Source organism: Trachemys scripta, chromosome 6 (assembly GCF_013100865.1).
Source record: "Trachemys scripta elegans isolate TJP31775 chromosome 6, CAS_Tse_1.0, whole genome shotgun sequence".
NCBI lineage: Eukaryota > Metazoa > Chordata > Testudines > Emydidae > Trachemys > Trachemys scripta.
The window spans coordinates 42,014,878-42,031,073 of record NC_048303.1 but is presented as its reverse complement, the minus strand read 5'-3'; the positions used below and the strand labels follow the sequence as shown (position 1 = coordinate 42,031,073).

The 16,196-nt window shown below is 46.4% G+C and overlaps 1 protein-coding gene across 2 annotated transcripts in view; it reads right to left on the bottom strand.

Moving 5' to 3' along the window:
• The window catches only part of AP3B1 (adaptor related protein complex 3 subunit beta 1), a 282,184-nt gene that overhangs the window by 200,728 nt on the left and 65,260 nt on the right, over window positions 1–16,196 (bottom strand). For both annotated transcript variants that reach the window (XM_034773780.1, XM_034773779.1), the window contains exon 6: window positions 9,468–9,534. In XM_034773780.1, coding sequence (XP_034629671.1) covers window positions 9,468–9,534 — 67 coding nt within the window. The remainder of the gene's footprint in view (window positions 1–9,467; window positions 9,535–16,196) is intronic.

Genomic DNA, 16,196 nt, shown 5'->3' with positions numbered 1-16,196 from the left:
AAAGTTTAGAGACAGCAAGAGAAAAAAGAATACCCAAGTCTCCTAACTTTTCCCTAATAAAAGGACCATTCTCTAGTTAGCTCTACCCATTTCCCCTGAAGTATGACCCTCCTGTATAGCTAAACATTAGAGGCACAACTGATAATCTTAGTTTATTAAAGCATCAATATTCTATAAAAACATTTAGAATTAAAACAAAATGATCCACTCAAAATTTAAAACCAAAAAATATTGGTTTCCAAAAATCAGTCAGTTAATTTCCATCTCACTGTGTCAATAGCAGCTTTTATGTATAAGGAGAAAAAATAAATCACTCCCACAAAACTAGCAATGAGCTCGTCAAATTCAAATGCAGCTTTCCATTTATGTATTTTTTATATTAAAGCAATAAACATGGTTCATTTGTCTTTCACTGGTTGCCACGTTTTTCTGTGCTGTTGCTATGAACTTCAGCCATTAGCTGCGCTCCAAGGTAAACTACATGAACCATCAACAAAAGTGACACCCAATCTATGGAGTTCATATTTTCTCCAGATTATCTATGCTAGTTGACAAGCTGGTAATGAAAAAAATCACACTAAGCAAATGGTTCCTCTAATAACAATAAATTTTCTATAAAATTATGAAGGGTACAAAACGTTTCCTTGCATCTATTTTGTCATGAATTCTAATTAACGCTGCAAAAACCTGAGAGTGCTGGGTCATCACAAGAAATGCATCGAGGTTTGATTGATAATATATTGCACTGGCCTATGCCTGCCAAGATATTTCTCTCTCATAATTAATGGCCATCCCACCTGCCCTAATCATACAGCCCAAATGATATTCCCCTTCTTATTTCAATTTTCTGGAGGCATGGAAACTGGGAAAGATCAGTCATTTATCTTCTAATAGCTGGATAATAGATCTATCACAATAAAACATCTGCACAAACTTAGTAATTTTTTCACAATGGTGCAGCTTTCACCAACATTAAATCAATAACTTATGAAAACACTGACTTACCCATACATGCTGGCACTGAACACTAACATACTTAACAGATATTTACTAAAAAGTAGAGCTAGTCTTTCCATCCTCCTTATTTCCAAAGGTACTGCTCTAGTTTAAAAGCTCAAGTATTCTCATCACACAACCACCACCAATTATTAGGATCAAAAGTTAAAGATTTGACTTCAAGGGTCAGTGTTTTATACAGTAGTCATGCAGTCTTAAAAAGCAACTCTTAGTGTTCACTTGTATAAGAAACAATTATGGTAGTTAAGTGTTTTACTTCTTCAAAAAGTCAGTTTTAGGAATAAATCTTTATGCCACAAGAAAGCAGTAGTGTTTGTAAACATTCAGAGTAGGCTAGTGCTAGCTGAAGTGTCTTATTATTAGGGCAAAAAAATTATTATACTCTGTAGGAGCAAGTCACTGGGAAAGATTTTAAGTCCTAAAAAGATGAGTTACAAAATGGAGGGCCTGATACTTCTCTGCACTAGATTTACCCTGAGGGTAAATAACTTCAATGGAGTTGCTCTCATTTACTCCACCGTAGCCAAAACAAGAATGTGTCATCAGTAGTGCCTTCCCTGACTTCTCGTATACAGGGAGTGCCTGAAAGTCATGAGCATACACACACAGATAATTAATGTATTTCAGAAACATGTAATCAGCTATTTAACCAGGCACCTTAGACCATTTTTGTGGCAGACTAGGCATATGTCTCTCTCAAATTATGAATTTCATTTTGTAATGTGACCACCACTTTTGATAGTAACCTTCATTGTGACCTTCAGTTTGTATTGTAACCCCTATGTTGGCTTGAGAGATCCTGTTTGCGTTGAAAAACAGCCTAGTTCTGACAAGGCCAGTCTATTCTAGACACTTTCCTGCTCTTGTTGCGGGTGTGGAGCACGTCAGAGAGGATTAACAATGAGAAAGTTAACATTGTTAACTGACTGTCCCCTACTGGAACAATAAGGCCACTGACATTAAAAGACACTCAACAAGCCTGACTGGAAGAGTCGGGGAAGACTGGAACCTTTAATTCCCCACAGCCTCAGCTGTTTAAAAGACTGTTTAAAAGGTGGGTGCTTCTCTAAGCAAGGGCAGACCACAAATCTGAGGAATTTCCACATGCAAACCAGTCTTAAGAGAGAGAAGGCAAGAAGTGCTGCCTAGCCTAAGAACACTGACGAAAGCCAGTACTCACAGATTAGGTGAGATCAGACTTTGGGAGCTGCATTCAGGATTGGTGTTGTTTTTCAAAGATTTGTGATTCTCTAGTGCACTTCATTAAGAGTAAAGTGTCTATGATTAAAAAGTTCCTTTGCTAAGCTTACTGCATATTCCTTGCTTTCCAGTCACATTATCCTGAAGGATTTAACTAAAAACCAGAGCTCCCACTACCAGGTAGACTCTGGGGAAATATCTAAACAACTGAGGGATCCGAAAGGCTGAAGTACTAGTTTCAGGGTCTAAGGCAGCCAGAGTATGGGGTTCCTCTACCCAAGAAGGGTGTCAGACACAGGGTCTGCACTGGACAGTGTGCCTGAGACCCGGAGTTATGAACAGTGACCAGTCACTACCCAGATTGTGGGGGTGGGGGAGAAGGGCACCTAGAAGCACATGGGGCCCAGGATTTGGGTCCATTTACAACAGACTGGCAACTATCCAAAAGGGAGGACTGGGCCAGGACATAACACTACACTCTGTCCTAAAATCCCTCTCCATCAGGATTAAGTAGGGTTTCTCAAAAGTGAAGTATTACAACCCCAAAGCAGGTCACCTGGAAAACAGTCAATGGGTTGTAGCAAAATGGCAGCCATTAGAACATAGCAAGCTAAGAAATATGAATATGAAGGCTCCCTCCTACTAACCTACCTGAACACAGCATCCCCATCTACATTCCACCTCACACTTTATTTGGAGAGTGGATTTAACACGCCATTCTTTTTGGGGAAAAAATGGTTACTCACCTTTTTGTAACTGTTGTTCTTCGAGATGTGTTGCTCATATCTATTCCAGTTAGGTGTGTGCATGCACCGCGTGCACGGAAGTCGGAAAACTTTTCCATAGCAGCTACCCGTTGGGCCGGCTGCGGAGCCTTCTGGAGTGGCGCCGATATGGCGCTCTATATAAGACCCTGCCGACCCAACTCCCCTTCAGTTCCTTCTTGCTGGCTACTCCAACAGAGGAGAAGGTGGGGGGAATGGAATAGATATGAGCAACACATCTCGAAGAACAACAGTTACAAAAAGGTGAGTAACCATTTTTTCTTCGAGTGCTTGCTCATATCAGTTCCAGTTAGGTGACTCCCAAGCCTTACCTCGGAGGTGGGGTCACAGTCAAGATAGTGCAGACTGAAGAATAACCCTGCCGAAGGCCACGTCATTGCGGGATTGCTGGACTATGGCGTAGAGCGACGTGAAGGTATGCACTGAGGCTCGTGTGGCAGCCCTGCAGATGTCCTGAAGAGGCACATTTGCCAGAAAGGCTGTAGACGATGCCTGAGCCCTTGTAGAATGAGCAATAACAGCAGGCGGAGGAATTTTCGCCAGATTGTAGCAGGTAATCCATATGCGGTAATCCATGAAGATATCTGCTGGACAGAGACCAGAGCGCCCTTTATCCGTTCCGTGATGGCGACAAACAGCTGGGTCGTCTTATGGAATAACCTTGTGCCGTCTATATAAAAGGCGAGGGCTCTTCTAACGTCCAGTGAATGAAGACGCTGCTGCCGAAGGTTGGCATGCAGTTTAGGGTAGAAAACCGACAGGAAAATGTCCTGGCTTACATGGAAACGAGATACCACTTTCAGCAGGAAAACTGGGTGAGGCCTCAGCTGAACTTTATCCTTGTGGAAGATGGTATAAGGTGGTTCACTCGTGAGAGCTTTGTAGCTCAGAAACTCAGCGTGCCAAAGTAATGGCCACTAGGAAGGCGACCTTCCAGGAAAGGTAGAGTAGTGCACAGGAAGCCAGTGGCATGAAAAGAGGACCCATCAGACAGGAGAGAACCAAGTTCAGGTCCCAGGCCGGCACAGGAAGTTTCGTTGGGGGATGGATCTTTTCCAAACCTTTCAGGAAGCACCGCACGACCAGGTGCGTGAACACTGAGCGTCCTGCCGCTCCCGGATGGAATGCTGAAATGGCCACGAGGTAAACCTTGAGGGAACCGAAGATGAGATGTTGATCTTTCAAGTGCATTAAGTAGTCCAGGATGCAGGGTATCAGAGCTTGGAGCGGGGATACCTGCCCCTGGGCACACCAGGTGGAAAACCTTTTCCATTTAGCTTCGTAAGTGAGGGTAGAGGGTTTACGGCTTTCAAGGAGTACACGCCACACCGAGTCCAAGCAGGCACGCTCAGCCTGGTTTAACCACGGATCCTCCAGGCCGTAAGATGGAGCGACTGAAGGTCTGGGTATAGGAGACGACCATGGTTCTGCGAGATGAGGTCCAGACTGAGAGGAAGACGTTGGGGCACCCGTATTGATAGATCCAACAGGGTGGGATACCAGCACGGGCGGGCCCAGGCAGGGGCCACCAGTATCACATCCACCTTGTCCCTGAGGACCTTGAGTAGTACTTTGTGGAAATGGCGGAAAAGTGTTAAGTGGCTGGCCCAACCACGAGATCAGGAAAGCGTCCGCTATCTAGCCCGGACTGTGACCCCTGAAGGAGCAGAAGGCTGGGCACTTCCTGTTGGTCCGTGAAGTGAACAGGTCGATACGGGGAAACCCCCAGGTGTGGAAGATCGAGTAGATGACGTCTGGGTGAATCAACCATTCGTGCGTGAGGAAGTGTCTGTTCAAGCTGTCCACCAGCACGTTCTGAACACCCGGGAGGTACGAAGCTTGGAGAGTGAGGGAGTGGGCTAAATAGAATTCCCACAGAAGAAGGGCTTTATGGCAGAGTGTGCTTGTTTGTTCAGATAAATCATGGTCATGGTGTTGTCTGTCAGAACTTCTATGCAACGGTCTCCTATGTGGGGAAGGAACGCTTGACATGCAAGTCAGCTCGCCCTGAGTTCCTTGATATTGATATGGAGAGTTAACTCATTCTGCTGCCACAGATCCTGAGTTTTCAGATCTTTGAGGTGAGCCCCCCATCCCAACACGGATGCGTCCATGACCAGAGTCAGGGTGGGTTGGGGAGGATGAAATGGGACCCCAGCACCTACCATTTGAGGGTCCAGCCACCAATGCAGGGAGTCTAGCGTGGGACTCGGGACCGTAAGCACCATATCTAGGTTGTCGCGGCCCGGTCGATATACAGACGCCAACCATGTCTGTAGGGGTTTGAGACGTAGTCTGGCGTGTTGCACTACGTAGGTGCAGGACACCATGTGATCCAGCAGCTTGAGACACTGCCTCGCTGTGGTGGTGTGGAACCTGCAGAGGTTGGTGAGTATGGTTGTTAGAGCTAGATGCCGGGCCTCTGGGAGGAAAGCCTGAGCTTGGGTCGCGTCTAAGACTGTGCCGATAAACTCTATCATCTGTGTCGGTGAGATACAGACTTGCTGGCGTTCAGCATGATGCCCAAGCGATTGAACATGTCCATGACCAACCGCACCTGAGACTGGACTTGCTGGCTAGATCGACCCCGAATAAGCCAGTCGTCGAGGTACGGGAACACGTGAACGTGATGACGGTGAAGAAAAGCTGCCACAAGCGCCATGCACTTGGTGAAGACGCAAGGGGGCTGTGCACAAGCAGAACGGAGGGCTGTGAACTGGTAGTGCATCTTGTGCACCATGAACCGGAGAAAATGTCTGTGGGATGGGGTGATTGAGAAGTGAAAGTAGGTGTCTTTCATATCAAGGGCAGCATACCAGTCTCCCGGATCCAGGGAGGGGATGATCATGGCCAAGGAGACCATGCGGAACTTCAGGTTGATGATATGTTTGTTGAGCTCCCTGAGGTCCAGAATGGGCCTTAAGCCTCCTTTTGCCTTGGGAACGAGGAAGTAGTGCGAGTAGAAACCCTTGCCCCTGAGCTCATGGCACTTCCTCCACTGCTCCTAGGGCAAGGAGTGTCTGTACCTCCTGGATGAAAAGTTGCTCGTGAGAGGGGTCCCTGAAGAGGGATGGGGAAGGAGGGTGGGGTAGACCGGAAGCGGATAGAATATCCCGCCTCTATTGTGCGAAGGACCCAACGGTCCGATGTAATAAGGGACCAGGCATGGTAGAAACGGGATAGATGGTTCAGGAAGGGATAGCTGGCCAGGTTTTGCACTGGTAGTCCGTCCTCAAGTGCACCTTCAAAATGGGCACTTAGGGCCCCGGGGGAGGGGGAGGATTGGCCCTGGCTCTGTCCAAAAGGAGGGTGTGATGGTCTACGCCGTGGGTACCTGCTTCTCCTACGGGGGGAAGTCCTCCCTAGGTCTGGGCGGGAAGGGGCATTGTTGTGGGGGCTGAGGCTTAAACGGCTTTCTTTGAGTTGCTGGGGTATGCATGCCCAAGGATTTTATGGTGTTCCTTGTGTCTTTCAGGATATGCAGGCGAGAGTCAGTTTGCTCAGTGAACAGGCCCTGGCCATCAAACGGAAGATCCTGAATGGTGTGTTGCACTTCAGGTGGGAGGCCAGATGACTGGAGCCATGCGTTCCGACGGAGGCCAAAGTGCAAGCTGCCACGTCCGCGGCGTCAAGGGAGCCCTGAAGGAAGGTTCGGGCTGCCAGCTTTCCCTCCTCAGCAATGGCCCCCAGTTCCGTGCGGGACTCAAGATGGGAGGAGTTCCTGGAACTTAAGGATCGCAGACCATGAATTATAACTGTTTCTGCTGAGAATCACAAGCTGGTTCGCGATTCGAAGTGAGAAGCCCCCCGTAGAATTTTCCTGCCAAAGAGGTCCATGCATTTCGGCTCCATTGATTTTTGGGGCAGGCCCCTGTTGGCCCTGTCTCTCCTTTTCATTAACCACATCCACCACAAGAGAAGATGGGGTGGGGTGAGTGAAAAGGTATTCATATCCCTTATAGGGACAAAATACTTTCTCTCCACCCCCTTGGCTGTAGGGTAGATGGACTGGTGCCACGATGGGGACCAGGGTCGGGTCAGGGATCTGTGACAGGCCTGAGAGCAGTGCCGCGATGACAAGCAGAGCCACGCAAGGGATCGGTGCGCTGATCGGTGCCACTCCAAACGGTGCCGTGAGGTCGCCGAACACAATCTGGACCTCGAGTGGGACCATGTCCTGGCGGCCGACGACGACCTCGAGTGTGAATGTCTCAGAGGGTCGGGGCTGCGAGACCAATGCCGCAAATCTAACCGGCATCGTGAGTCGGACCGGTGCGGTGCCAGGACTATGAACCATGCCCGGACTCAGAGCGGTGTGGGGAAGCCGGTCTGGGAATGGGCGGCCCAAATATCGCCGATTTACCCCTCGACGGTACTGGGAGTTGTGCCAGGAGCGGCGCCGGGATGGGGGATACCAGTGCTGTCATCTCAATAAGCCTTCTAGCAGCCTCGAAGGTGGAGGGCAACGTAGCTTCCTCCACTTGAAGAGGTCCCTGTGGCATGGGACTAGTATGAGCAGATGGAGGTCTCACAGTTTTGTCAGGCTTTGGGGCCTGGTCAGAGCTGGCTCGGTCGGGGCCGCGGTGACTGCCTCAGGCCTTTTGGAATGTCCTTCCACAGCTTGCTTCTTACAAGCGACCGGGGAGTGGGAGAGGTGCTGAAGTAGACATCTTTGAGGCCCAGGAAGATCGTCGGTCCTGAGGAGTGTGAGGGTCCTTGAGCGGTGCTGTGGACAGCACTGCTGGGGGAGCCCTGCGCACCGAGGCGCTTGGGCCCACATCTTGAGGGACGCAGTGCAGACTCTATGAGGAGTTGCTTGAGGTGGATTTCCCTCTCTTTCCTCGTGCGGGGCTTGAATGCTTTACAGATTTTGCACCTGTCCGCCTGATGAGTCTCCCCCAGACACCTAAGGCAGGAGTCGTGGGGGTTGTCTGTAGGCATGGGCTTGCCTCAAGAACTGCAGGGTTTGAAACCCTGGGATGGCATGCTCCAGAGCCCCGCAGGGCACTCATTGAAGGGGAAACCCCCCCAACCACTATACTACACTTAACACTAAGATAAGGGCTAACCATTAACTAACAAAGGGAACTATTTACAATGATAAGAGAATGCTAGGGAGTAGTGGAGCACTTGCTAGCAAGAGACCACTGTTCCAACAACCGTCATGGGGGTAAGAAGGAACTGAAGGGGGGTCGGGCCGGCAGGGTCTTATATAGAGCGCCATACTGGCGCCACTCCAGTGGGCTCCACAGCCGGCCCGACGGGTAGCTGCTAGGGAAAAGCTTTCCGACTTCCGTGCACGCGGTGCACGCGTACACCTAACTGGAATTGATATGAGCAAGCACTCAAAGAACAACAACAGGATAGCCCTGCCCGCAGACAATGGGTGCATGTCTAGTTGGCGAGCAGCCAGTTTTCTGATGAAGAACAGTTCAACAATTTTTCAAGGAGGAGACTACTTTTTCTAGACATCTGTACAAGCAAAACAACTGGAAGGCATCTAAACATTAATTTTACCATATAAAAAAGTCCTCATTATGAAAATCTGTTTTGATTTGAGAGAGTGTGCTTTTGAAAATAAAGTGGTAGAAAGCTCATATGCTAAGTTAGTTTTCTTGAGAACGCTTTCACAACTAACTGAGGTCCCAAACCAAGAAAGCATTTTTGCTTAACTTTAAGCAGGCACGTAGTCCTACAAAAGTCAATGGCTCTACTCACATGCTTATCTTCAAGTACACACTTACATGTTTTCCTAAATCAGGGCCTTAGATACATGGTGCAACACACTGCTCTAAATCCAGGCAATACCTAAGTTGCTAAACATTCAGCAAATGGTTAAATGATATCCTGAATCAGGGCCACAATTTGCAGAAGACTGACTCCCTTCAATGTGGTTTCTAACATGCATGGATCAGGACATTCTGGTGGTGTCTGGCCAAATAGTTCCAGACTATTTTATTTACACGTGTCTGTGCTTCTCCTGCCTCTCTTCCCCGTGGTCCCACATGACAACAGTGCTTTGGAGTCCTAAAGAGTAAATTTCCGTGTTTTGTTTTATTACTTTTTCAATATTATTCTTTTTAAAAAGAAAGAAACCCTGTGGCAATATTAAACCAAAGCTCTTATGAACATTAAGGTGGTATGATGAAGCACGCAAAAGCCAGAAAATGCCAAAGTTAAAAATTCATGTCAAACTCCTTTCTGCCACCTTGTGTGTAAACACAACAATGCAGACTTTAAGAATATGATCACATTTCTAAAATACAATGTAATTACACATAAAAGAACATTAAGGTTGCAAATTCAAGCATCTGTAAGCTAGGAAATGCTAGAATTAAGATTGCCAGCTATGTCATATAGTTCAAATTTAATGATACGTAATGACAATCATTAAGTAGATTTGCAGCTGAAAGAGTGACCAGTACAATTATACACTTAAAAATTACACTAATTTGTGTTACTTACTGTACTTTTATCTTTCAGAAGCTTTTCTATCACTTCAATTAACATTTCCTTTTGCTCTGGGTCAAGACTAAAAAACAAAAACAAAGCAAAGGATATATTTTAAAAATGAAAAAACCTATTTAACATTTTATGGTCAGGTTTACGCTTGAAACAAAGATAGGCTAGGCAGTGAAGAGGGGAAGGAAACAAACAAGCTAAAAGTGAAATTATTTTCAAACCAAACACATGGTATTGTGGGGAAGGATGCAGAGGAGAATGTGAAACATAAAACGGCAAAAAATAGTTCACATTAATTTCTGTTCCAGCATTCAGACAGTTTACTAGTCTGTAACTAAGCAGGCATCCCTAACTCAAAAAAAAAAAAAAACCACACCCACAAAACACAAACATTCAGAACAGGGTCAGGATTTGGAGGGTTAGTTTTCTGTTTAATAAAAATAACTTTTCTAACCCCCTTTATCAGTAAAGATCAGAATTTTGAAAACTGCTTGTTCCATTAGTCTGACTAGTAACAGGCTGGAGTCCTGGAAACTAGTTTTTAAAAAAAGCTATTCGAAAGAGCACTACATTGAGTTGCTATGGGAATTACTGGGAAATACAGACCTCAAGCTCAAAGTTCTATATTAATAGGTATAGGGAAGATACAGGCTATATTTCAGAGAAGGAAAATATGAACATGAGTTATGATGCCATGTATATGCACACCTCTGAGATTTACTGCAGCCTTAAACTGTTAAGCTAGGAGAACACAAGCAAGCATGTCAGCTTCAACTGTCCACTTCCCAAGGGAAAAGTCATTGAAAGAAGGCACAGTCATACATTTTGAAAAGTAATTACTTGAATATCTGAAAACCCTTTCAAAGTGATCCATATCTTTCATCTTCAAGACTTAGGGGCAAAACTCTCATGCACTGAGTTGACAGAATGGAATAAACAAGATAAGAACACTTATGGACTAAAGAAAAACTGTGATTCTTATCAAATAGCAAATAAAAGGTTTTACTATGGAGACTGAAGACAATTTCAGGTTCTTTAAAGCTGACATATAGCAGAGATGAAGCAGAAATTAACTAGAGCACAGGAATTAAATGCTGACAAATTAGATTTTTGTCTGTTCTCAGTACCTTTCCTTTATTTTGAAAAGTATGGTTATTTACCCTACAGTAACGATGGTTCTTCAAAATGCATTGTCCACCAAAGATCCTATTCTAGATGTGCATGCATCCCATGCACACAAGATGAGACTTATTTTTTAATAATAGTGTCCACCTCCAGGGCTGTGTCTGCACTCCACCTACCCTCTTCCAATCATCTTAGCCAAGGACATAAGGGGCAGGAGAGCCCCAATCACCATTCAATTCCTTTACCAATAAGAATCCCACGTGGATAGGGCTGCAAATCATTAGGTAAGGAGACCTTGGCCTTTTTGAAATATGGTGTAAAGGGGACCAGCAACAAAGGCCTGAATTACTTCCACTCTTATGGAAGAAGTAACAACCATCCAAAAGGCTGTTTTCATTGACAGGTGCTAAAGAAAGGAGGTTACCATGGGCTCAAAAGGGGAGGAAAAGTCCCATTAAGCCAGTGAGATTGAGGTTCCAGAAAGGTGGGAGGAGGGGGGTGAAGAGGATCCCTAACAGGTGGGAAGATTGAGTGAGGCTCTTCAAAAACCTTGACACCATGAGATTTGAAATTTAACCCCAAACTGGAGGGCGATTTGCAGAGAGTGCTGCTAAATATACCATGACTGAACTAACAAAGTCCAGATTGCTTCAGGGTAAGTAAATAGTTCAGAATAACCAAGACTGAGGTTATCAATGCAAGAGCTGCTGCTGAGCCGCTCAATCAGATATGGGTATATTGCCCAAACAAGCAGCGGTGGCTACCTAAGCACCTAGTGGAATGGGCTCTGCAAGTTCAGCTCTAAGTCTTTTTGGTGGACAGTTTTTTTGATGTTTTAGAATTATATAGCAGCAGTTCCCCTCTAATAAGTCATCCAACCAGCATCTAGGCTGTCAAGTGTAACAATGCAGAGTACAGGTGCAAAATCCAGCCTTGCTTCTTGGAAATTATGTCAATGAAAAGTGATTAAGGTGACTGGTGGACAAGTTGACAAATTCACCTCGGAGAAGAACAAAAAATGCCTGGCCATGTGGGGGCTATCATGATCACATTGCCTACATCCGATTATAGTTTCCTGAGGACACTGGGTATCAAAGAAATTGGTGGGAAGGCACAGAACAGTCTCTGTGCCCACAGGAAGTGGAAAAGAGGCCATCAGCAAACCCAAGCTTGTGACGCCGTTGGAGCAAGATGTCCAACGTTTATTGCTGAGGACTGTAGAAAGGAGGCCCACTATCAGGAATCACCACCACCACGATGTCGTGGGAGGACTCAGTGATTGAAGGGCCACTCATAGTTCTCTCAAAAGTCCCTGCTGAGTTGATCTACAAAACACTCTACTGGATCAAGTAGGCGGAAAGCTCCTCATGTAATGTGACGAAGCAGGCACCAATTTTGAAGATGTGTCACTTTTGACCGAGTAGGGAGGCTCTCTCCCCCTACCTGCCTGTTGATTGAGTGAATCGCAGTAGTGTTGTCTTTCAGAACGAAGAATGAGGACTCAAAGAAGGGGTAAGAAAGCCTTGCATGCTAACAGCATGGCCCTGAACACCAAGATGTCTATATACAGCATGGTCGCCTGTGCCAACCGTAGTCCTTGAATCTTGATGATCAAAATGAGCTCCCCTTCCTTGAGTGGAGGCATCCATTGCTAAGGTCTTGGTAGGGAGAGGCAGAGGAAAGGGAATGCCGTTGCATACCTGAAGTAGATCTGCCCAGAAACTTAGTGAGGATAGGAATTCTGAAGGAATAGTGACCAAGGAGGTCTATGCTGGACCCGTTTGGTAGATATACTGATCTCAACCATCCTTGAAGAGGCTGACGGTCAAGTCCGCCTTGCTGAGAGACACAGGTGCATGCTTACATGTATCCCGAGAGTTGAAGTAACATCCTCACTAGTGTTTTGGTATGCATTTGGAGCTGTCTGATCGATCATCATTTAGAATCATTGCTGATGTAAGTATGTTACTGCCAATCTGGAATCTGACACTGTCCTGGTGAATTCCATAGTCTCAGTTGGAGGTCAGAGTGGACTTTGTTGACTTTTAGCCCTAGTGAAGCGAATAGGTGGAATATCAAATGAATTAAGTCAATTACTTGCTGTGGGGATCTTCCCTAAGCCAGACAGTTCTTCAGATAAAGGATAAACTTGTTATGTCTCACCTCCAAAGATGTACAGCCAGTTTGACCAGGAATTTGGTGAAGACCCAAGGAGCTGCTGAGAGGCTGAAAGGCAGGACTCCATAGTGCTCCTATGAGAAATCATGGGTACTTCCTGTGTACCAGATGGATAGAGATGTGAAAGTGTGTGTTTTGACAGTTCAGAGTTGTGAGCCATTCCACAGGATCCAGGTAAGGTATCATGGAAATTAGGGAGAAAATACAGAATTTAACACAATGAACAAATGTTGAGACATCAAAGGTCAAGGACGGGTGTTCAATCTCCTTAATGCCAAAGAAGAAAGAAGTGAAACCTTTCCTTTGAACATTAAGCGCACTTTTTCCCACTTCTCCCAGTTGTAGCAGGGAGTCTACCTATTGTTTCAACCATCTCTCATGAGAGGGGTCCCTGAAAGGAGACAGAAGGGAGCAGAGGTTGCAATAGTATACAACTGGATGGATACTCCTTGCTTACTATACAGGACTGACTGGTCCTAGATTATCCCATTCCAAGACTCTTGGTGAGGAGAAGTGGGGGAGGCAACAAAGGAAAAAAAAAGATCCACAGGTGGTCCGATCAGTCGCTCTATACTCATGCAGAAACTGAAGGGTGTTTTGGGAGGAGAGGGTTTGTTTGTTTGTTTTTTTAAAAAACAGACTGTCCAAGTCACAGGGTGGTCAAAGAGGAATTCCTGCTTCTTCCTCAGAGGTTCTGATGGTCATTTATTAAGAATAGTACCGGGGCAGAGATTGTGTGCCTATAGTAGAGCTGCTACCTCTGTTTTCTCTGCAAGGTGGAGACGTAGAGTCTTAAAAATGTAAAGTCACTTCTATCCTTGAGACTATAAAGAGCTTCAACTGTGCTCCTGCTAAACAAGTCGGTACTTTCAAAAAGGGAGATCTTCTATTAACTTTATCGTCTGAGGGATCCTAGATGCTTGTACCTATGAAAAACACCTTATGGCAGCAGCTGACATCATAATCCCTGCCACTGCATCGGAATCATCGAGTACAGCCTGTACTGAACTTCTTGCACTATGTTTACCGACTGACAAAGGTCTTTAAGCTCATCCTGATGGACTTTTGGCAGTTTATCAAGTAGCTTTGAGAACCTAGCCCAGAAAAGGAAGCCCTATTTACAGAACAAGGCTTGATAGTTGGGCTCTCTAATTTGGAGGCTCACAGAAGAAAGGACCCTTATGACCTAAGAGATTCAGTTTCTTAGGACCCTCCTCACAAGGAGTGATTCTGGGAGCTCTCTATTTCAACTTCTTGAGCTGCCTGTACAACTAAGGACCTTGTGGTCAGGTGCAGATAGAAATAGTCCAACTCCTTGGCTGGGATCTCCTATCTGCCCTCCTGGAGATGGCTGGGACAGACACTGAAGTGTGCCAGATAGTTTTTGTGACTTGAGAAGGCCCTGGTTCATAGGCAATACTAGTCTGCCTGGTGTCATCGTGAGAAGTATCTCTGTCATAGGGTGGCCCTAGCCCTTTAAGAGGGAGCAGGGCCAATGGATTTGAGACTCGTCAGTAAGGTTACAATGTCATGGAGGTCATTAAATCCATGATTTCCAGCGACCTCCGTGACACTGGGAACCCCTGCAGCTGACCAAACGTCCTGTAGTGTGAAAAACTGCTATCTGAGTGAATTTGCTACTTAGGGTTACTGAGCATGCTCAGTAACATCTGCTGAAGCCAGCAGAGGGAGACCCCTGCAGGAGCTCAGCCTCCGCTGGCTGTGGGGTACCCCCTCTTCAACTGCCTGGCCGCCATCGAGGGGGACCCTTGAGCTCTCCAGCCACTGCCACTGGCAGCTCCCTCTCCCCCCGACCCCCTCACCCCCAGCAGCTGCTCAGCCTCTGCGAGCAGCCGGTACCCTCGCCCCCAGCAGCCTCTGGCAGTGGCAGAGGGACCCTGGAGCTGCTCAGTGGCTGCTGGAAGGGCCCTTCCCAGAGCTCCCCAGTGCCAGCAGCGTGAGGACCCCCGCAACTAACCACCTGCCACTGCCAGTGGGGACCCCTGAGCTGCCCATTCACCAGCAATGGCAGCAGAAGGACCCCTGAAGCTGCCCCCTCCGTGAGCACCTGCCCCCTCCCTCCGCAGCTCCCAGTCACCTCCAACAGCAGGCAAAGGGACCCCAGAGCTACTCAGCAGCTGCTGGAAGGGACCCCACCCCTTGTTCTCCAACCACCGGCAGAGGTGGCAGGAGAACTCTCTCCAGCTCCAGAGCAAAGGGGATCCTGCAGCTCCCAGCTGCTGCAGGCTTGGGGAGGGGGCAGGGTGCTGGACCCTCTTCACTCCCCATTTTGTCAGAGATTTTTTTAGTAAAAAAGTCAGGGTCAGGTCACAGCTTCCGTGATTTTTTGTTTATTGCCCGTGTCCTGTCCATGACTTTTACTAAAAAATATCCATGACAAAATCATAGCCTTACTCATCAGCTTACTTCAATTGGTCTTAAAGAAGGTACCTGGGAAAGCTGAAGCCAAAAGACCAAAGAGAGCGGAGGGGATGTTCCCCTGTGAAGATGATCACCCAGCAGAAACGTGGGGGTTCCTGCTGGGAAGAGAAGGGTTACCCGCCAAGTGGAAGGGTTGGAGTGGCTGTCCTGTTAGAAGAGGACAAGGAACTTAGGTATGGCAGATTACACCTGAGAGTGGTATGTTTTAGGTCAACAGACTACAAGATGTGGGATTTTAAGGACTGTACACACTGAGGTGATAAACTATGTTTGAGAACTTTTGTTATGGACAATTTTACATTATGTTTTGGTAATAAACTGGTCCCAAAGAGGGTGTCAAGGCTGAATCCCCACTCTGGCACTTCGAGTGCAGAAGGTGGAGGCCCACAAGGATTTTAAAAATTAATACTTGCCACTCCAGGCTTGGTATTACACTCCCAAGGTTACAGCTTTTCTCTGATCTTGGCTTGGTAAATGCTGCCACCACCCAAATACAAAAAAAAACCCTTGAACCCAGGAAGGAGCACTTGGTAATTCCTCCCTGTGGGGTACCCTCAAAGCCCTTTCACCCCTCTGTGGGGAAGAGCTGAGAAAGAAAAAGAAAGTTAGCGGTTGCCACCAGTTAAAAATATATGCACAAGCCTCTTAGGACACCAAAAATCCAATCCTGTTCTTTAAAAAGGTAAATTTTATTAAAAACAAAAAGGAAGAAAATACATCTGGAACTTAGGCTTTTGCTAGATCTTAAAAGAGCAATTCCAAAAATTAAAGCACCCAAAATAGCTTTCTTGGGGGTTCAGCTTAAAGGTTACAAGCAAACAAAAGCATCTGGGGTTAGCACAGAGGAGATCCACAAGCCAAAATAAAGAAATAAACCTGATCGCATCTAGTTAAACATTTCCTGTCCCAATAATTCCTTCTAGGTATGGAAGAGAATTTTTCATACCTGGTTCAAACCTTACACAGCATTCCTGCTTATAGCATTGC